Genomic DNA, 23338 nt, shown 5'->3' on the forward strand with positions numbered 1-23338 from the left:
ATGACCCCGACTCTGAAAGGGAAGACATCTAGCCCAGTGTTCTATCATTTATGACCCCGACTCTGAAAGGGAAGACATCTAGCCCAGTGTCCTATCATTTATGACCACGACTCTGAAAGGAAACCCATCTAGCCCAGTGTCCTATCATTTATGACCCCGACTCTGAAAGGGAAGACATCTAGCCCAGTGTCCTATCATTTATGACCACGACTCTGAAAGGAAACCCATCTAGCCCAGTGTCCTATCATTTATGACCCCGACTCTGAAAGGGAAGACATCTAGCCCAGTGTCCTATCATTTATGACCCCGACTCTGAAAGGAAACCCATCTAGCCCAGTGTTCTATCATTTATAACCACGACTCTGAAAGGAAACCCATCTAGCCCAGTGTCCTATCATTTATGACCACGACTCTGAAAGGAAACCCATCTAGCCCAGTGTTCTATCATTTATAACCACGACTCTGAAAGGAAACCCATCTAGCCCAGTGTCCTATCATTTATGACCACGACTCTGAAAGGAAACCCATCTAGCCCAGTGTCCTATCATTTATAACCACGACTCTGAAAGGAAACCCATCTAGCCCAGTGTCCTATCATTTATAACCACGACTCTGAAAGGAAACCCATCTAGCCCAGTGTCCTATCATTTATAACCACGACTCTGAAAGGAAACCCATCTAGCCCAGTGTCCTATCATTTATGACCACGACTCTGAAAGGAAACCCATCTAGTCCAGTGTCCTATCATTTATGACCACGACTCTGAAAGGAAACCCATCTAGCCCAGTGTCCTATCATTTATGACCACGACTCTGAAAGGAAACCCATCTAGCCCAGTGTCCTATCATTTATAACCACGACTCTGAAAGGAAACCCATCTAGTCCAGTGTCCTATCATTTATAACCACGACTCTGAAAGGAAACCCATCTAGCCCAGTGTCCTATCATTTATGACCACGACTCTGAAAGGAAACCCATCTAGCCCAGTGTTCTATCATTTATAACCACGACTCTGAAAGGAAACCCATCTAGCCCAGTGTCCTATCATTTATGACCACGACTCTGAAAGGAAACCCATCTAGCCCAGTGTTCTATCATTTATGACCACGACTCTGAAAGGAAACCCATCTAGTCCAGTGTCCTGTCATTTATAACCACGACTCTGAAAGGAAACCCATCTAGCCCAGTGTCCTATCATTTATAACCACGACTCTGAAAGGAAACCCATCTAGCCCAGTGTCCTATCATTTATGACCACGACTCTGAAAGGAAACCCATCTAGTCCAGTGTCCTATCATTTATGACCACGACTCTGAAAGGAAACCCATCTAGCCCAGTGTCCTATCATTTATGACCACGACTCTGAAAGGAAACCCATCTAGCTCAGTGTCCTGTCATTTATAACCACGACTCTGAAAGGAAACCCATCTAGCCCAGTGTCCTATCATTTATAACCACGACTCTGAAAGGAAACCCATCTAGTCCAGTGTCCTATCATTTATGACCACGACTCTGAAAGGAAACCCATCTAGTCCAGTGTCCTATCATTTATGACCACGACTCTGAAAGGAAACCCATCTAGTCCAGTGTCCTATCATTTATGACCACGACTCTGAAAGGAAACCCATCTAGTCCAGTGTCCTATCATTTATGACCACGACTCTGAAAGGAAACCCATCTAGCTCAGTGTCCTGTCATTTATAACCACGACTCTGAAAGGAAACCCATCTAGCCCAGTGTCCTATCATTTATGACCACGACTCTGAAAGGAAACCCATCTAGCCCAGTGTCCTATCATTTATAACCACGACTCTGAAAGGAAACCCATCTAGTCCAGTGTCCTATCATTTATGACCACGACTCTGAAAGGAAACCCATCTAGTCCAGTGTCCTATCATTTATGACCACGACTCTGAAAGGAAACCCATCTAGTCCAGTGTCCTATCATTTATGACCACGACTCTGAAAGGAAACCCATCTAGTCCAGTGTCCTGTCAGTAGTGGAATAGGGAAGGAAGGGTCGGTCCATGTCTCATTGGGATATATTTGTTTTCAAACTGATCATGGAAAGTAATCTGTGTGATGTGACGTCAATGTTGCGCGTTTGTACAAGCGTACGTGTGTGTGTGCGCGTGTGTGTGTTTGCGCATGTGTGTGTGTGTGTGCGCTGCTGACCATTACTTTAATAGTATTTCATCTCCTAGCCTTTTTTTTCATGATGGAGTGGTGTTTGCTTTACACACACCCTCTGCAGTCTGTCCCTCTAACAAATGAGTTTACCCTGGTCATAACCTTCACACATCTCATTACCAGAGATTGCATACCTTTTCATAAAGCCGTAGACCTGTTGTGAAGGATCACACACACAAACGGGGACCTGTTCCGGACACCGAGGCCCCGCTGCCCGTAAATTACTCCTCCACTCTCTCATACATACATAGTTAATCAGCTAATGTTGTTTTATTTCTTATTATTCATTTACATTGCTGTCTGATTTATCTAAATGACTGGTGCTCTCATTCATGAACACATTTGTAGTCTGTCTCTGTTTACATGGCTACTTTAGTATTGGGTTCAGACCATATGGGGGGTCAAAACCAAATACTACCAAATAATGTTTTATGAGATTGGAGAACACGTTGGGTGGGATCTTAGTCCATTCCTACATACAGAACCTTTCCAGATCATTGATATCCTTCATCTTCTCTTAAGGACTGCCCTCTTCAATTCAAACCACAGGTTTTCAATGGGGTTCAAGTCCGGAGACTGAGATTGCAAAACGTTGATTTTGTGGTCAATTAAACATTTTCTTTTGGGATTTTGATTAGTGCTCGGGGTCATTGTCTTCCTGGAAGATCCACTCGTGGCCAAGTGTCAGCGATCTGGCAGAGGCAATCAGGTTTTTGGCAAAAATAACCCCGTAACATCAAGGATCCACCACTGTATTTTACAGTAGGTATGAGGTAAATTTTCTGCATATGCTTCTGTTTTTCATGTCATCTGACCATACCATAGAAAAGTTTGGGAACCACTGGCATAGTGTACTACTTACCTTAATAATGGAACAGGGTCAAAGCTCCTACTATTGAGCAGGGCAGGCATATACACACAGTATACTCTGTAATCCACTGACCTCTGAAGGCTCACACATGTACAAGGTGCACACACCCCCTGCAAACACACACACATGCACACACACGCGCTAAGACACGCGTGCACACACAAACACACACCCTGACCTCTGTGTCTTGTGGGGTCATCTCGTTGTCGGAGACTGGATTTAATTATAAGGGGAATGTGTGAATGTTTTCTTCTGTTGGAAAACTGGTGACGTCACACACACACACACACACACACACACACACACACACACACACACACACACACACACACACACACACACACACACACACACACACACACACACACACACACACACACACACACCTACACATTCACACAAAACACTTTAGACCTTACAATGGCAGTGAACTAGAATCTGTTTATGATTTGGTTTGGTCAGGAAAGCTAATGTCACTTAAATATGTATTTTTTAAAGCCACGATTGAATGCAGCTCAGATTTTCTGGATATTTCATGCTTGCTTGTTTGTTGTTTACCTCAAGACAGTACTACTCTTGGGCCGTGACCTAAAAGCAGTCATCCATTAGAATAACAGCACACAGAGTCCTCGTACTTACAGAATACATTAAATATTAACTTACTGCTAATGGACATGGACCGGACTCTATCTGGTCATTTTGCGTTCAACAACATAGAGCGCACAAAGTTCATCAGTAAGCTAAGGACCCTGGGACTAAACATCTCCCTCTGCAATTGGATCCTGGACTTCCTGACGGGCTGCCGAGTAGGTAACAGTGCCACGCTGATCCTCAACACAGGAGCCCCTCAGGGGTGCGTGCTTAGTCCCCTTCTGTACGCCCTGTTCACTCATGACTGTGTGGCCAAGCACGACTCCAACACCATCATTAAGTTTTCTGACGACACAGAGTAGGCCTGATCACCAACAATGATTAGACTATAGGGAGGAGGTCAGAGACCTGGCAGAGTGGTGCCAGGACAACAACCTCTCCCTCAACGTGAGCAAGACAAAAGAGTTGATTGTGGTCTACAGGAAAAGGAGTGAGTCGAGAGCTTCAAGTTCCTTGGTGTCCACATCGCCAAGGTTCAAACACACCAAGACAATCGTGAAGCGGGCACCCTCAGGAGACTGAAAAGATTTGGCATGTGTCCCCAGACCCTAAAAGTTCTACAGCTGCACCATCGAGAGGATCCATACCGATTGCATCACAGCCTGGTATGGCAACTGCTCTGCATCCAACCGTAAGGTGCAACAGAGGGTAGTGCCTACGGCCCAGTACATCACTGGGGCCAAGCTTCCTGCCATCCAGGACCTCTATACTAGGCGGTGTCAGAGGAAGGCACAAAAAATTGTCAAAGACTCCAGCCACCCAAGTAATAAACTGTTCTCTCTGCTACCACACAGCAAGCGGTACCAGAGCGACAAGTCTAGGTCCAAAAGGCTTGTTAACAGCTTCTACCACCAAGCCATAAGACTCCTGAACAATTAATCAAATGACCACCCGGACTATTTGCATTGACCCCCCCCCCCCCCCCCCCCCCCCCCCCGCTACACTGCTGCTCCTCCCGAGTGGCTCAGTGGTCTTAGGCACTGTGTCTTAGTGCTAGAGGCGTCACTACAGACCCTCGTTCCATCCCAGGCTGTATCACAACTGGTCGTGATCGGGAGTCCCATAGGGCGGCGCACAATTGGCCCAGCGCCGTCCGGTTTAGGGCAGGTTTTGGCCGGGGTAGGTCGTCATCATTGTAAAATAACAATTTGTTCTTAACTCACTTGCCCTAGTGAAATAAAGGTTATATATATATTTGAAATACTGGCTGTTTATTATCTATGCATAGTCACTTTACCCCTACTGTAACGTCCTGACCAGTGTTCTTATGTGTTTTACTTGTTTAGTGTTGGTCAGGACGTGAGCTGGGTGGGAATTCTATGTTGTGTGTCTAGTTTGTCTGTTTCTGTGTCCAGCCTAATATGGTTCTCAATTAGAGGCAGCTGTCAATCGTTGTCCCTGATTGAGAATCATATATAGGTGGCTTGTTTTGTGTTGGGATTTTGTGGGTGATTGTTTCCTGTCTCTGTGTTTGTGTTCTGCACCAGATAGGACTGTTTCGGTTTGCCACATTTTGTTATTTTGTTCGTTGTAAGTGTTCACTGTTTTCGTTTAATTAAACATGTTGAGCACTGGCTACGCTGCGGGTTGGTCCGATCCCTGTTTCACCCCCTCTTCTAGTGAAGAGAGGGAAGGCTGCTGTTACACCTACCTACATGTACATATTACCTTGACTAACCTGTACCCCCACACATTGACTCGGTACCGGTACCCTCTGTATATAGCCTCGTTATTTTATTGTGTTACTTTTTTAAAATGTAGTTTATTTAATAAATATTTTATTAACTCTCATTTTCTTAAAACTGCATTGTTGCTTAAGGGCTTGTAAGTAAGCATTTCAGGGTACGGTCTACACCTGTTGTATTCGGCGTATGTGACAAATTAAATTTGATTTGATTTTCCTTTCCCAATATGATCCACTCCCTCAGTGTGGATCACCAATTCACTAATGCTCAAGTTGGTGTGTGGGTTTTTGCGGGGGCATATGCACAGCCTTACTTAGGCAATTCTCTCTTTCTCGCTCACGCACACACACACACACACACACACACCCTGCTGACCTGTGAGTCGTTTCCGTCAGCATTGATTTCCGTTTCCCAGAGCGACCCCTGTCACCACGGCGATAGAGTGCATGCTGGGTCGTATTTCACCAGCTCTACCGTCGGCACGACAACGACAGCTTCCACCCACAGACAGCGCTGAGAGTGTCTCCCTCTATCACGCACACACACATACAGTATATACACAAACACACACACATATATATACACACAGACACACTGAATACAGTCTGAAGGTCTGTAAAACTAATTGTTACATTGTCCTTGTTTGTACAGTAGATACCAAAGTGCAGACATGTCTTTATCTACTGAGGAAACGTGTACTGAACAGTATAGCACGTCAGTCTTTTCAGTCTAGAGTCAGACTATTGTCTACTTACTGTGTTTTCCCATGGAGCTTTCTATGTTTGTTTGTTTGGGCAATATTGGTCCAATGTCCACACATTCTTCCATACAGCTTTTTGAGCCTCAAAGGTATGTTCTCTATTTCTGTTGGATGTTGGTCATGTCTTCTTGAGTGTTTCACTGTTCTGATGATGCTAAGGGCTTGTGAACATACATTACAGTAGTGGACAACGTAGATCCGAGGATGAACCCTGTATGGAAAAATCAAAGACTTCTGTGTGTACGGATATTGAAGTGTTTGTGTGTGTGCTCCTTTTTAGTCTGAATAAACTCCTTTTAGTTCAACACTACTCCATGTCAGAGATTGCGTCAACGTTTTTGATTTAATCCCCGTAGAGAATGATGCATAACTAAATGTTATTAGCATAATCATATTTCATCAAGTATCTGCTTTCATCTTGTCCATGTTTTGCTATTTCTGAGTGGGACCGTTAGAGAGCTAATGTGAGTCTGCTGATCCATCCATGCCCCCGTTAATATTTCTTACATTATAACTGTTATAAATCTGATGGATAGCTTTAGACTTTAACTAGGACTTAATTTTCTTCCTTTCTTTCCCCCGTGGTTTTCCCCCCTCTGTTATGTGACAGGTTTCTGGGGTCACTCTAAGGACAGGCTCGTTGGAGAAGATGATTGAAACCTCGACTCATACGTAAGTTAGGAAGCCTCAAACTAACTTCTCAACGTAACTCACCTCAAGGCATTATCGTGCTTATAGATGTCTACATAACAGCACATGAAGTTGCTTTTTTTTTCACCTGGGTTGCTGTGATCATTTCTCTTAGAAAAGAAAATTAGATTTCTTCTCCACAGTGGACTGTGTTTCACCTGAGGGATGAGACTGGTACCTGGTGAGGGGGTCGGTCCATAGGGGGTTCTGTAACACCAGGGGAGCCACGGCAACAAGGCTGTCCCCACGGCGATATGCAAAGCGATTTGCATTATACCCAGAATGCAGTGCGGCTCCATTTCCTGCATTCCCTCTCTCCCTTTCTGTCTCTCTATCTAGTTAAACATGTTATTAATTCATCCAATAATAAAAACTATCTGTGAATAAAAAAAACTAAAAAACTATATTTTCAACAAAAGTAGGTAATATAATGTAGAATTAATTAAATGAAACAATACTACTGTTCTCTGCTGAAGAGAGTGGGATGGATATGTGTAAAAAAGTGACAAATAAAGAAAATAATTAAATAAATGAGGTAAATCTGATCAAATGAAATGCAATAACAGTAGCGGTGTGTGAAAGCAGCGGGTGGATATGAAGCTCTGTGTTGTTACCTGCCACCAGCATCAACATTAAACACAACACACTGGAACACACACCACTACCCTCAGGGGTAGCACCAGGTGTGTGTGTGTGCGTGTGCGTGTGTGTGTGCGCGCCTTTCATCTAGTTCCATTTATATCGACTTTGTTTCGATTTTATTTATATCATTATATTTTCAGTTATTTAATAATTTATTTGATAAAATAACATTCAGGTATGGTAAAACAGAGTGGGCTGGAGATGATTTAAAATATATTTCTTTATAATATCATACTAATAATTTATACAGTTGAAGTTCGAAGTTTACATACACCTTAGCCAAATACATTTAAACTCAGTTTTCCACTATTCCTGACATTTATTTTGAGTAAAAATTCCCTGTCTTAGGTCAGTTAGGATCACCACTTTATTTTAAGAATGTGAAATATCAGAACAATAGTAGAGAGAATTATTTATTTCAGCTTTTATTTCTTTCATCACATCCCAGTGGGTCAGAAGTTTACATACACTCAATTAGTATTTGGTAGCATTGCCTTTAAATTGTTTAACTTGGGTCAAACATTTTGGGTAGCCTTCCACAAGCATCCCACAATAAGTTGTGTGTAACTGAGTCAGGTTTGTAGGCATCCTTGCTCGCACACGCTTTTTCAGTTCTGCCCACACATTTTCTATAGGATTGAGGTCAGGGCTTTGTGATGGCCACTCCAATACCTTGACTTTGATGTCCTTAAGCCATTTTGCCACAACTTTGGAAGTAGGCTTTGGGTCATTGTCCATTTGGAAGACCCATTTGCGACCAAGCTTTAACTTCCTGACTGATGTCTTGAGATGTTGCTTCAATATATCCACATAATTTTCCTTGCCTCAAGATGCCATCTATTTTGTGAAGTGCACCAGTCCCTCCTGCAGCAAAGCACCCCCACAACATGATGCTGCCACCCCCATGCTTCACGGTTGGGATGGTATTCTTCGGCTTGCAAGCTTCCCCTTTTTCCTCCAAACATAACGATGGTCATTATGGCCAAACAGTTCTATTTTTGTTTCATCAGACCAGAGGACATTTCTCCAAAAAGTGTGATCTTTGTCCCCGTGTGCAGTTGCAAACCGTAGTCTGTTTTTTTAATGGCGGTTTTGGAGCATTGGTTTCTTCCTTGCTGAGCGGCCTTTCAGGTTATGTCGATATAGGACTCGTTTTTACTGTGGATATAGATACTTTTGTACCTGTTTCCTTCAGCATCTTCACAAGGTCCCTTGCTGTTGTTCTGGAATTGATTTGCACTTTTCGCACCAAAGTACGTTCATCTCTAGGAGACAGAACGGGTCTCCTTCCTGAGCGGTATGACGGCTGCGTGGTCCCAGTCTGTCCCAAGGATGAAACAGACCTGTGGAGGTCCACAATTTTTTTGAGCTGATTTCTTTTGATTTTCCCATGATGTCAAGCAGAGGCACTGAGTTTGAATGTAGGCCTTGAAATACATCCACAGGTACACCTCCAATTGACTCAAATGATGTCAATTAGCCTATCAGTAGCTTCTAAAGCCATGACATAATTTTCTGGAATTTTCCAAGCTGTTTAAAGGCAGAGTCAACTTAGTGCATGTAAACTTCTGACCCACTGGAATTGTGATACAGTGAATTATACGTGAAATAATCTGTCTGTAAACAATTGTTGGAAAAATTACTTGTGTCATGCACACAGTAGATGTCCTAACCGACTTGCCAAAACTCTAGTTTATTAACAAGAAATTTGTGGAGTGGTTGAAAAACAAGTTTTAATGACTCCAACCTAAGTGTATGTAAACTTCCAACTTCAACTGTATATGCTCAATAGTGTAAGTAAACTGGAATGTTTTTTGTTGTTGTTGTTGAAGTGCCGAAATAATAAGGAAAATTACCTGCATCAATTCATGTCTTATCTGAACCTTTCTTGGAACCGTGCTATCCATTTAAATGAAGAAACACAGCTATTGTAATAGCTGTCGCTTTCCTCATCCTCGGATGAGGTGAGGAGAGAAGGATCTTCAGACCAATATGCGGAGTCAGGGAAATATGCCATCTTTATTTATTAATAACGAAAACTGATGGCAATACGAAACAAAACAAACACTTTCAAAATTTACAAAATAACAAAACGACGTTGACGCAACCTGAACATAAACTTACATAGACAAACGTAAACTCACGAACAGGAACGGACATCGAAACATACGAACAGCCAAACAGCTCCAAAAGTGACTACATCGAACACACACGAAGACATCACAGGAGACAATCACCCACAAACACACAGTGATAATGCCCTACCTAAATATGACTCTTGATTAGAGGAAAATGCAAACCACCTGCCTCTAATCAAGAGCCATACCAGGCAAACCGAAACCAACATAGAAACAGATAACATAGACTGCCCACCCAAAACACATGCCCTGACCATAAACACATAAAAACTAACATAAATAGGTCAGGACTGTTACAGTACCCCCCCCCCAAGGTGCGAACGCCGGGCGCACCAGCACAAAGTCCAGGGGAGGGTCCGGGTGGGCAGTTGACCACGGTGGTGGCTCAGGCTCCGGGCGCGGTTCCCACCCCACCATAATCCATCCTAACTTCCTCCCACAAAGAATGTCCACCCTCTTTTCTCCCCCACACAATTCTCTTAATAATATATTTAATAAGGATAACACCAGGACAGAGAGATAAATCAAGATAGAGGGATAGATAAGACTATAGAGATAGATGAAGATAGAGAGGGAGATTAGGATAGAGGGGCAACTCCGGACTGAAAGGCAGCTCCGGACAGAGAGACAGCTCTGGACTGATGGGCAGTTCTGGGTATCCAGCCTTTTCAGGCTGAAGGGCAGCTCATGGCTGACTGACGACTCTCGATGCTCATGGCTGGCTGACGGCTCTCGACGCTCATGGCAGGCTGACGGCTCTCGACGCTCATGGCAGGCTGACGGCTCTCGACGCTCATGGCAGGCTGACGGCTCTCGACGCTCATGGCAGGCTGACGGCTCTCGACGCTCATGGCAGGCTGACGGCTCTCGACGCTCATGGCAGGCTGACGGCTCTCGACGCTCATGGCAGGCTGACGGCTCACGACGCTCATGGCGCTCTGACGGCTCTGGCTGCTCATGGCTCTCTGACGGCTCTGGCTGCTCATGGCTCTCTGACGGCTCTGGCTGCTCATGGCTCGCTGGCGGCTCTGGCAGATCCTGTCTGATTGGCGGCTCTGGCAGATCCTGTCTGGTTGGCGGCTCTGGCAGATCCTGTCTGGTTGGCGGCTCTGGCAGATCCTGTCTGGTTGGCGGCTCTGGCAGATCCTGTCTGGCGGGCGGCTCTAGCGGCTCCTGTCTGGCTGACGGCTCTAGCGGCTCCTGTCTGGCGGATGGCTCTGTAGGCTCATGGCAGACGGGCGGCTTTGCAGGCTCATGGCAGACGGGCGGCTTTGCAGGCTCCTGGCAGACGGATGGCTCAGATGGCGCTGGGGAGACGGATGGCTCAGATGGCGCTGGGGAGACGGATGGCTCAGATGGCGCTGGGGAGACGGATGGCTCAGATGGCGCTGGGGAGACGGATGGCTCTGGCCGGATACGGCGCACTGTAGACCTGGTGCGTGGTGCCGGAACTGGAGGCACCGGGCTAATGATAAGCACCCTCCTACTAGTGCGTGGAGCAGGGACAGGGCACACTGAACTCTCAAAGCGTACTCTATACCTGGTGCGTGGTACCGGCACTGGTGGCACCTGGCTGAGGGCACGCACCTCAGGACTAGTACGGGGAGAAGTGACAGTGTGTACAGGACTTGGGAGACGCACAGGTGGCTTAGTGCGTGGGGCCGGAACTGGAGGCACCGGGCTAGATACACGCACTACAGGGAGAGTGCGTGGAGGAGGAACAGGGCTCAGGATACGCACTGGTAGCCTAGTGCGTAGTGTAGACACTGTAGGTACTAGGCTGGGGCGGGGAGGTGGTGCCGGAAATACCGGACCGTGGAGGCGTACTGGCTCTCTTGAGCATTGAGCCTGCCCGACCTTACCTGGTTGAATGCTCCCGGTTGCCCGACCAGTGCGGGGAGGTGGAATAACCCGCACCGGGCTATGTAGGCGAACCGGGGAAACCATGCGTAAGGCAGGTGCCATGTATGCCGGCCCGAGGAGACGCACTGGAGACCAGACGCGTTGAGCCGGCCTCATGACACCTGGCTCAATACCCAATCTAGCCCTCCCAGTGCGGGGAGGTGGAATAACCCGCACCGGGCTATGCACTCGTACAGGAGACACCGTGCGCTCTACTGCGTAACACGGTGTCTGCCCGTACTCCCGCTCTCCACGGTTAGCCTGGGAAGTGGGCGCAGGTCTCCTACCTGCCCTTAGCCCACTACCCTTTAGCCCCCCCCCAAGAAATTTTTGGGAGTTACTCACGGGCTTTTCGGGCTTCCGTGCAAGACGAGTCCCCTCATTTCTCCGGTTCCTCTCTCCGGTAGCCTCCGCTCTCCTCAGTGCCTCCAGCTGTTCCCATGGGAGGCGATCTCTACCCGCTAGAATCTCCTCCCATGTGTAGACACCCTTTCCATCCAGAACATCGTCCCATGTCCATTGCTCCTTCTTCTGTCCCTTACTCCGTTTATTTTTCCCATACCGCTTGGTCTCTGTATTTTGGTGGGTGATTCTGTAATAGCTGTCGCTTTCCTCATCCTCGGATGAGGTGAGGAGAGAAGGATCTTCAGACCAATATGCGGAGTCAGGGAAATATGCCATCTTTATTACAAATACGACGTAGACTAAACAAAACAAAACACTTTCAAAACTTACAAAATAACAAAACGACGTTGACGCAACCTGAACATAAACTTACATAGACAAACGTAAACTCACGAACAGGAACGGACATCGAAACATACGAACAGCCAAACAGCTCCAAAAGTGACTACATCGAACACACACGAAGACATCACAGGAGACAATCACCCACAAACACACAGTGATAATGCCCTACCTAAATATGACTCTTGATTAGAGGAAAATGCAAACCACCTGCCTCTAATCAAGAGCCATACCAGGCAAACCGAAACCAACATAGAAACAGATAACATAGACTGCCCACCCAAAACACATGCCCTGACCATAAACACATAAAAACTAACATAAATAGGTCAGGACTGTTACAGCTATGAATCTTTAGTGGACAAGAATACTGTACGGTATGTTTTTATCAAAGTGGAGGAAGAAGGAAAATGTAACATGAATGATAATGTACAGTAAGTCAGTGATGAGCCATATGTTTCCCCTGGCTCAGTATGTCACTGTGGTAAAAGAGAGATTTATTTTCCTCCTGAGGGAACCAGGAGAGATAGATACCACTTGTTCTTCCTGTATTGACATTCTTAGGTCCTCGCTGTGTGTGTATGTTCTGCTGTTATTAGGCCAAGCTAACAAATCAATACTTTGCAGTACGGTGGGTCAGTGTGGATACGGTGAACTCTATATTGTCAGCTGCCACAGTCATTAACACACACACACACACATACACACACACACAGATGTATGCACACTTCTCTATGCAGATCCACAAAATAACTTTTTTATTTACGACTGTTTATCTTTTAAAAGTAGGGCAGAAAAAAAATATTAAATTGTAAATGAAAAGCCTATACTTTTAAATGTTTGTCAAATGAGTAGTTGAACATAGTTATAGCTAAACATTGCAGAAAGCTAAGTCTCTTTTCTCTGTCAGGGATGGTCAACATAAATCCCTCTTTCTCCTTTTCTTGTTTTCTCTCACATATCCCCTCTTCTGTTGTGATCGAGAGTGTCTTCCTCCCTCTCTCCTTCTCTCTCCCTCCATCCCTCCTTCCCCTGCTGTCAGTAGCGCTACACTCTCCCTCCTCCCTCTCTTCCCTCCTCCCTCTCTCTGTTGCTGCCAGATGCTCAGTCGTGTCCCGGCCCAGCAGATGTCACAACTCACCAGCTGGGGGACAGCAGGGGGGGTGGGGGGGGGGGGGTGGAGGAGGAAAGACAGGGGAAGAGAGAGGAGGAGACGGCGAGGAGAGAACGCATTTGGCTTATGGAAGGGAGACACGAGGAAGTGTGCGTGTGTGTACGAGTGTGTGGCAGGGTGGCAGCTGTGCCATCTGTCTGCCTGGCAGGGCTGCTCTCATTAACACAGGGGTTAATAGGAGTGGCAGCTCAGCGCTAGTGTCTAACATCACCCTCGGGACACACTGGAGGAGAGGGCTCAGTGTGGTGTGTGTGTCACCACTGACACACACATGGTTAATAACAACCTGCCAGGATGTATATTAACCCTGGCACGTGTGTGTCTTTGTTTGTGCATGTGCTTACGTGTGTGTGTTATTCTGATGAATTATGCCTTGCTGCTGTAATGATGTAGGGAAAAAATGGATTTACAGAACCAAAGATTACTGCCCTGGAGGCGCACACACACACACACACACACACACACTCTCGCGCGCGCCGAGGGGTGGTGGCAATTTCATGTTATTATTGCATATTCATAGCTAATTGTGTTAGGCTTGGATAATAACTCTGAGTGACAGGTTGAGAAAATGGAGAGGCTGTTTCAACACAATATCCTCTTTCCCTGTCCGTCTCTCAGCCCTGTAAATAATCATTATAACACTCATGGTTCTAAATGGAGGTTTTTCCCTCATCTCTCCTCATGGCATAATGTCATTTATTAAACACTTATCATTTTCTCTCAATGTACAGCCCACATTTCTTATATAATAGTCATGGGACGTTCCTAAAAGACCGATAGCGGTGTGCCAAATTGTATTCCCACACAAAAGCGGCAAAATATATTAGCCTTTAACGAATGCTACAGTTTAGCGGGATACATTTTCTGCCCTAACTTGCTTGTGCATTTATCGAGAATGCAGGGTGCAATTTTCATGATTTGAAAATATGAAATTGCCAGGCCATTTTGTTAGAGGGGGAATAAAACGGTTTCATTTCATGTCAACAGGGAATGCCTTTTCTCTTGAATTAGGCTTTATATTTAAAAAAATACCAGAAAGGAAAAAAAGATATAGCCTATTGTTTATTTTCACCCCTGTTTCAATAGACTATATAGCCGTAGTATTAAAGAGTTCTGTGATGAGAATATGCAGGTTAATAAGATGTAGATGATAAGGATACAGGTGCAGTAAAGCTCTGTAGTCCTGGTCTGGTGCAAAGATACCCACAGTACCACTGTCCCTGTGTCTGAGCTAGACTGGCATGCTCTAAGAGACAGAGATGGCGTGTGTGTGTATCCTGTGTCTGTGTGCGTGTGTGTGTGTGTGTGTGTGTGTGTGTGTGTGTGTGTGTGTGTGTGTGTGTGTGTGTGTGTGTGTGTGTGTGTGTGTATGAATATGCATGCCTGTGTCCGTGCGTGTGTCAGAGCCCAGATAAACAGGCTCTCTTATCCCAGCATGTGAGAGTGTTTCAGCCCTGGGACAATCTACAGTCCTTAGAAAAACTGTCCTGTTTCACAAAATAGACCCAAAATTGGCTGCACTTACTTCCCATTCACCAGCCCATTTCTCTATTCAACTCTCTCATTTCAGACATGTCCTTTCTCAAGTACCCTGTTCCACATTTCAGCTGGTTTTATATTTCCAGAGATTTCCACCCGTAGAACGGCAGCTAGGTCAGACAAGATAATGAAATTGTAGATAATTGAGATGAAATTCTGGCTATTTGGGAAATGGTGGATAAAAAACCTCTAGAAATAGGTTAAAAAAAAAGACAGATAAATTGGCTCTTTTGAGAAGTTGAGGACTAAAACTTGTCACTGAATATTTGATATAATAAATGTCTGACTGGTATATTGCCTCCTAATATATGTACTTTGCCTGGTGAAATCAGAACAGAAATCAGCATCAGTCAATTTCTTTCTTACCAGCATGTCTGTGATTCCTCATGAGTTGAGCAGGATTCACAACTCTGTTCTGTTTCTTCTTGATTGGGTGTGTGTGCGGGTGTGCGTGCGTGCGCCTGCAATATGTCTCTGCGTGTACAACTTTAGAAATATTTAACATCCAAATTTGATATGAGCTTGGTGACTTTGGGAGGGTGTGGTGAGAGCCGTCTGTCGATCTTCTCCCTATGCCGACACCTCTGACAGCTGTCGAGCTCACAGGCGTCTCCCAACTGAGTTTGTGTGTGTATCTGTGTTTAACATTGGGTTTAAGTTCTAAAAATAGTAGTTAACTGACAGATCTGTCTGAGGATAACCATATCTGCACCTGCATTGCCTTTGAAAGGATTTTGTCTCTGCTGCAGCCCTATGAGTCCTAACCTTGAGGTAGAGGATCTGAGGAGCCAGCTGAGGACTAGAGACAGAACCATCCTTTGTCTGGAGAGAGACATCAAGACCTTCCAACTGGAGAATAACACACTCAACAAAACTGAGGTATGGAGGAGAGAGTCTCACACACACACACACCGAGACTGGGATTCGGAGGAGATACAGAGAAGAGAGGAAGCACATTCTGAACTGCAACCATCGTGCTTGTTCTGCTCTTTTTAATTCCTTATTCCTTGATACCGTGGATGGAACAGTTTTGTTGTTGTTGTAGTATTTTTTTCTTGGATTTGGTAGTTTTTACGATATTGCTGTGGCAGTGTAGCCAGCAGCGCTACATGTGTTGTGTGTTAAAGCGTGTGCTCAGCGTGTGATGAATGACTTACATGTCCAGCCCCCAGGTTACAAAATGGCTGCCCAGATTAAACCAGGGAGTTTTACAGCTTTCCCACACCTCCTTATGAAGTGTCACGAAATTACACCCACTGCTGTTTAACTGCATGGGGCTAGCGCTAGCACACTATTCTCTCTCTCTCTCTCTTTCTCTTTCTCTCTCTCTCTCTCTCGCGCTCTCTCCCTCTCTCTCTCTAAATACATTTTTTTCTCACCCATCTTCACACAATACCCCATAATGTCAAAGTGAAAACATGTTTTGAAACCTTTTTTGCAAATTTATTGAGAATTAAATGCAAAAATATCTAATTTACATAAGTTTTCATACCCCTGAGTCAATACATGTTAGAATACCCTTTGGTAGTGATTACAGCTCTGAGTCTTTCTGGCTAAGTCTCTAAGAGCTTTGCACACCTGGATTGTACAATATTTGGACATTATTCTTTTTAAAAATCTACAAGCTCTGTCAAGACGGTTGTTGATCATTGCTAGACAGCCATTTTCAAGTCTTGACATAGATTTTCAAGCAAATTTTAAGTCAAAATGGTTATTGTCCTGCTGAAAGGTGAATTCATCTCCCAGTGTCTGTTGGAAAGCAAACTGAACTAGGTTTTCCTCTAGGATTTTGCCTGTGCTAAGCTCCAATCCATAATTTTTTTTATCCTGCAAAACTCCCCAGTCCTTAACGATTACAAGCATACCTATAACATGATGCAGCCACCACTATGGTTGCAAATATGAAGAGTGGTAATCTTAATGTTGGGGCGGCAGGTAGCCTAGTGGTTAGAGTGTTGGACTAGTAACCGAAAGGTAGCAAGATTGAATCCCAGAGTCAACAAGGTAAAAATCTGTTGTTCTACCCCTGAACAAGGCAGTTAACCCACTGTTCCTAGGCCGTCATTGAAAATAAGAATTTGTTCTTAACTGACTTGCCTAGTTAAATAAAGGTAAAATAAATAAAATAAAAATGTGTTGTATTGGATTTGTCCCAAACATAACACTTTGTTTTCAGGACAAAAACTTAATTGCTTTGCCACATTTTTTGCAGTATTATTTTAGTGCCTTGTTGCAAACAGGATGCATGTTTTGAAATGTGTGCATTCTGTACAGGCTTCATTCTTTTCACGCTGTCAATTACGTTAGTATTGCGGAGTAATTACAATGTTGTTAATCAGTTTTCTCTGATCAGCCATTTTAAACTCTGTAACTGTTTTAAAGTCACCATTGGGCTCAGGGTGAAATCCCTGAGCGTTTTCCTTCCTCTCCGGCAACTGAGTTAGGAAGGACACCTGTATCTCTGTAGTGACTGGGTGTATTAATCCACAATTCAAAGTGTAATTAATAACTGCACCTTGCTCAAAGGGATATTCAATGTCTGTTATTAATATTATGTTTTACCCATCTACCAATAGGTGCCCTTCTTTGCGAGGCATTGGAAAACCTCCCTGGTCTTTGTGGTTGAATCTGTGTTTCACTGCTCGACTGAGGGACCTTACAGATAATTGTATGTGTGGGATACAGAGATGAGGTAGTCATTCAAAAATCATGTTAAACACTATTATTGCACACAGAATGAGTCCATGCAATTTATTATGCGACTTCTTTTGCAAATTCTACTCCTGAACTTATTTAGGCTTGCCATAACAAAAGGGTTAAATATTTATTGACTCAAGACATTCCAGCTTTTCATTTTAAATTAATTTGTAAAAATGTCTCAAAACATAATTTCAATTTGATATTATAGGTTATTGTGTGGAGGACAGTGACACAACATCTCAATTTAATCCATTTTAAATTCAGGAAAACGCAATCTCTATTGCACTCCACACTGCCCTTTCCCACCTGGACAAAAGGAACACCTATGTAAGAATACTATTAATTGACTACAGTTCAGCATTCAACACCATACTGCACTCAAAGCTCATCACTAAGCTACGGACCCTGGGACTAAACACCTCCCTCTGCTACTGGATCCTGGACTTCCTGATGGGCCACCCCCAGATGGTAAGGGTAGGTAACAACAAATCTGCCACACTGATCCTCAACACAGGGGCCACTCAGTGTTGCGTGCTCAGTCCCTTCCTGTACTCCTTGTTCACTCATGACTTCATGGCCAGGCACAACTCCAACACCATCATTAAGTTTACCGATGACACAACAGTGGTAGGCCTGATCACCAACAACGATGAGACAGCCTATAGGGAGGAGGTCAGAGACCTGGCTGTGTGGTGCCGGGACAATAACCTCTCCCTCAACTTGATCAAGACAAAGGGGATGATTGTGGACTACAGGAAAAGGAGGACCGAGCACGCCCCCATTCTCATCGCGGGGCTGTAGTGGAGCAGGTTGAGAGCTTCAAGTTCCTTGGCGTCCACTTCACCAACAAACTATCATGGTCCAAACACACCAAGACAGTCGTGAAGAGGGCACGACAAAGCCTATTCCCCTTCAGGAAACTGAAAAGGCTCCCAACCGTAAAGCCTCCAACCGTAAGGCACTACAGATGGTAGTGCGTACGGCCCAGTACATCACTGGCTTTCTCTCATCCAGGACCTCTATACCAGGTGGTGTCAGAGGAAGACCTTAAAAATTGTCAAAGGCTCCAGCCACCCAGTCATAGACTGTTCTCTCTGCTACCGCACGGCAAGCGGTACCAGAGGTACAAAAAAATGTCTGCAGCATTGAAGGTCAATCGGGGGAGAAGCTCCTTGGTCAGGGAGCTGGCCAAGAACCCAATGGTCACTCTGACAGAGCTCTAGAGTTCCTCTGTGGAGATGGGAGAACCTGGCACCATCCCTATGGTGAATCATGGTAGTGGCAGCATCATTCTGTGGGGATGTTTTTCAGCGGCAGGGACTGGGAGACTAGTTAGGATTGAGTGAAAGATGAATGGAGCAAAGTATTGAGAGATCCTTGATGAAAACGACCCTAAGCACACAGCCAAGACAACATAAGAGTGGCTTTGGGACAAGCCCGGACTTGAACCTGATCTAACCTCTCTGGAGAGACCTGTAAATAGGTCTCTCCAATACCTGACAGCGCTTGAGAGGATCTGCAGAGAAGAATGGGAGAAACTTTTTATGTATTATTTCTTACATTGTTAGCCCAGAAAACCTTAAATGTTCTTACATGCAGTCGGGAAGAACTATTGGATATCAGAGAGATGTGAACTTACCAGCAGAACCAGCACTACGACCAGGAATACGACCATCCCAAAGCGGATCCTTTGTCTGCACCTCCCAGGGCGAACTGATTGTCAATCAAGCCAACATGTCTGATTTCAAAAAGGATTTACGGCGAAAGCACACCTTGCGATTATGTTAGGTCAGTACATAGCCACAGAAAAACACAGCCATTTTTCCAGCCAAAGAGAGGAGTAACAAAAAGCAGAAATAGAGATAAAATTAATCACTAACCTTTGATGATCTTCATTAGATGACACTTATAGGCGAACTGATTCTAGAGGCCGACCCAAAATAACGCAGCCTGATTAGAAGGTGCCAGAGTGGTCTTCTCGTGAGGCTTCGGATGCGCGCACACCACCCACCGCTTCAGAGTATATTACTCGCTAATTTCCAATCCCAAGTTAACAAAGCCGACGAAATTAGGGCAAGGGTTGCTTTCCAAAGAGATATCCGGGATTGTAACATACTCTGTTTCATGGAAACATGGCTAGCTTGGGACATGCTGTCGGAGTCAGTACAGCCAACGGGATTTTCAGTTCCTCGTGCCGACAGGAATTGACATCTCTCCGTTAATAAGAAGGGCGGGGTGTAAGTTTCATGATTAACGACTCATGGTGTAATTGTAACAACATACAGGAACTCAAGTCCTTTTGTTCACCTGACCTAGAATTCCTCACAATCAAATGCCGACCGTATTATCTCCCAAGAGAACTCTCCTCTGTTATTGTCACAGCTGTGTATATCCCCCCGCAAGCGGATACCATGACGGCCATCAAGGAACTTCACTGGACTTTGTGCAAACTGGAAACCATATATCCAGAGGCTGCATTTATTATAGCTGGGGATTTTAACAAAGCTAATTTGAAAACAAGGCTACCTAAATTCTATCAGCATATCGATTGCAGTACACAAGCGAGTTACACGCTCGACCATTGCTACTCTAACTTCCGCGATGCATACAAGGCCCTCCCCCGCCCTCCTTTTGGCAAATATGACCATGACTCCATTTTGTTGCTCCCCTCCTATAGGCAGAAACTTAAACAGGAAGCACCCGTTCTTAGGTCTATCCAACGCTGGTCTGACCAATCGGATTCCACGCTTCAAGATTGCTTTGATCACGTGGACTAGGATATGTTCCGGGTAGCCTCAGATAACAACATCAACATATACGCTGAGTCAGTGAGCGAGTTTATTAGGAAGTGTATAGGAGATGTTGTACCCACTGTGACTATTAAAACCTTCCCTAACCAGAAACCGTGGATTGATGGCAGCATTCGTGCATAACTAAAAGCACATACCACCGCATTTTATCATGGCACTGCAACTGGGAATATGGTTGAATACAAACAGTGTAGTTATTCCCTACGTAAGGCAATCAAACAAGCAAAGTGTCAGTATAGAGACAAAGTGGAGTCGCAATTCAACGGCTCAAACTCGAGACGTATGTGGCAGAGTCTACAGACAATCACGGATTACAAAAAGAAAACCAGCACCGCCGCGGACATCGACGTCTTGCTTTCAAAAATTAAACAACTTCTTTGCGCACTTTGAGGACAATACAGTGCCACCGACGCGAACCGCCACCAAAGACTGTGGGCTCTCCTTCTCTGTGGCCGACTTGAGTAAAACATTTAAATGTGTTAACCTTCGCAAGGCTGCCGGCCCAGACGGCATTCCTAGCCGCGTCCTCAGAGCATGCGCAGACCAGCTGGCTGGTGTGTTTATGGACGTTGTAACGCTCTTCTATGAGTAGTGGGTGCGGAGTCAGGCGCAGGGAACAGAGGGTAAAGGACAATAGTTTTTTATTCCGGCGCAGGACAATGGTCACGCCAAAACACCAGGCGCATAACAAAGACCGGCCCAAAAACAGGACCCAACCAGTCCGGGGAAAACAAGAAAATCTCACAACCACAAACACGAACAGAGGAAATAAGCCCTCACAAAAGCCGGCGGGCCTCACCGGCTTAAATAGCCCAACTAAAACCTAAACAAGAAACAGGTGTAACCAATAAGACAAAACCAACAGAAAAGGGAGAAGGGATCGGTGGCAGCTAGTAGGCCGGTGACAACGACCGCCGAGCGCCACCCGAACAGGAAGAGGAGCCACCTTCGGTGGGAGTCGTGACAGACATATTCAATCAATACCTATGCCAGTCTGCTGTCCCCACATGCTTCAAGATGGCCACCATTGTTCCTGTTCCCTAGAAGGCCAAGGTAACTGAACTAAATGACTATTGCACCGTAGCACTCACTTCTGTCATCATGAAGTGCTTTCAGACTAGTCATATCACCTCCACTCTATCTGTCACCCTAGACCCACTTCAATTTGCTTACCACCCCAATAGGTCCACAGACAATGCAATCGCCATCACACTGCCCTATCCCATCTGGACAAGAGGAATACCTATGTAAGAATGCTGTTCATTGACTACAGCTCAGCATTCAACACCATAGTACCCTCCAAACTCATCGTTAAGCTTGAGTCCCTGGGTCTTGACCTCCCCTATGCGACTGGATCCTGGACTTCCTGACGGGCCGCCCACAGGTGGTGAAGGTAGGAAACAACATCTCCACTCCGCCGATCCACAATACTGGGGCCCCACAAGGGTGCGTGCTCAGCCTCCTCCTTTTCTCCATGTTCACCCACGTCTGCGTGGGCATGAACGCCTACAACTCAATCATCAAGTGTGTAGACGACACAACAGTGGTAGGTTTGATTACCATCAATGACAATACAGCCTACATGGAGGAGGTGAGGGCTCTCGGAGTGTGGTGTCAGGAAAATGACCTCGCACTCAATGTCAGCAAAACAAAAAGTATGATCGTGGACTTCATGAAACAGCAACGGGAGCACCCCCCTATCCACATCAACGGGACAGCAGTGGAGAAGGTGGAACGTTTTCAGTTCCTCAGTGTACATATCACCGGCAAACTGAAATGTTCCACGCACACAGACAGTGTGGTGAAGAAGGCACAACAGCACCTCTTCAACCTTAGGAGGCTGAAAAAATGTGTCTTGTCACTGAAAACCCTCACTAACTTTTACAGGTGCACAATCGAGAGGATCCTGTTAGGACTGTATCACCATCTGGTACGGCAACTGCACCGCCCACAACCGCAGAGCTCTCCAGAGCGTGGTGCGGTCTGCACAACGCATCACCAGGGGCAAACTCCCTGCCCTCCAGGACACCTACAACACCCAATGTCACAGAAGGCAAAAAAGATCATCAAGGACAATAACCACCCGAGCCACTGCCTGTTCACCCCACTTCCATCCAGAGGGCGAGGTCAGTACAAGTGCATCAAAGCTAGGACATAGAGACTGAAAAGCAGCTGCTATCTCAAGGCCATCAGATTGTTAACTTCTCTGGGATATGTGGGACGCTAACGTCCCACTTGGCCAAAAGCCAGTAAAAATGCAGAGCGCCAAATTCAAATAAATTACTATGAAAATCTAACTTTCATGAAATCACACATGAAAGACACCAAATTTAAGCTACTCTTGTTGTGAATCAAGCCAACATGTCTGATTTCAAAAAGGATTTATGGCGAAAGCACACCTTGGGATTATGTTAGGTCAGTACATAGCCACAGAAAAACACAGCCATTTTTCCAGCCAAAGAGAGGAGTAACAAAAAGCAGAAATAGAGATCAAATTAATCACTAACCTTTGATGATCTTCATCAGATGACACTTATAAGACTTCATGTTACACAATGTGTATTGTATGTTTTGTTTTGTTCGGTAAAGTTCATATTTATATCCAAAAATCTGAGTTTAGGCGGGACGCTACTGTCTCACTTGGCCAAAAGCCAGAGAAAATGCAGAGCGCCAAATAAATAAAAAATACTATAAAAATCAAACTTTCATTAAATCACACATGAAAGATACCAAATAAAAGCTACACTGGTTGTTACCTTTGATGAGCTTCTGTTGTTAGCACTCATATGTCCCATAAACATCACAAATGGTCCTTTTGTTCGATTAATTCCGTCGATAT

At 45.1% G+C, this 23338-nt stretch overlaps 1 protein-coding gene across 4 annotated transcripts in view; it reads left to right on the forward strand.

Moving 5' to 3' along the window:
- The window catches only part of LOC129822972 (trichohyalin-like), a 156121-nt gene that overhangs the window by 14513 nt on the left and 118270 nt on the right, over nucleotides 1-23338 (forward strand). For all 4 annotated transcript variants that reach the window (XM_055881585.1, XM_055881586.1, XM_055881588.1 and 1 more), the window contains exons 4-5: nucleotides 6768-6829; nucleotides 15739-15868. In XM_055881585.1, the coding sequence (XP_055737560.1) occupies nucleotides 6768-6829; nucleotides 15739-15868 (192 nt within the window). The remainder of the gene's footprint in view (nucleotides 1-6767; nucleotides 6830-15738; nucleotides 15869-23338) is intronic.

This window comes from Salvelinus fontinalis, chromosome 25 (genome assembly GCF_029448725.1).
Source record: "Salvelinus fontinalis isolate EN_2023a chromosome 25, ASM2944872v1, whole genome shotgun sequence".
Taxonomy (NCBI): Eukaryota; Metazoa; Chordata; class Actinopteri; order Salmoniformes; family Salmonidae; genus Salvelinus; species Salvelinus fontinalis.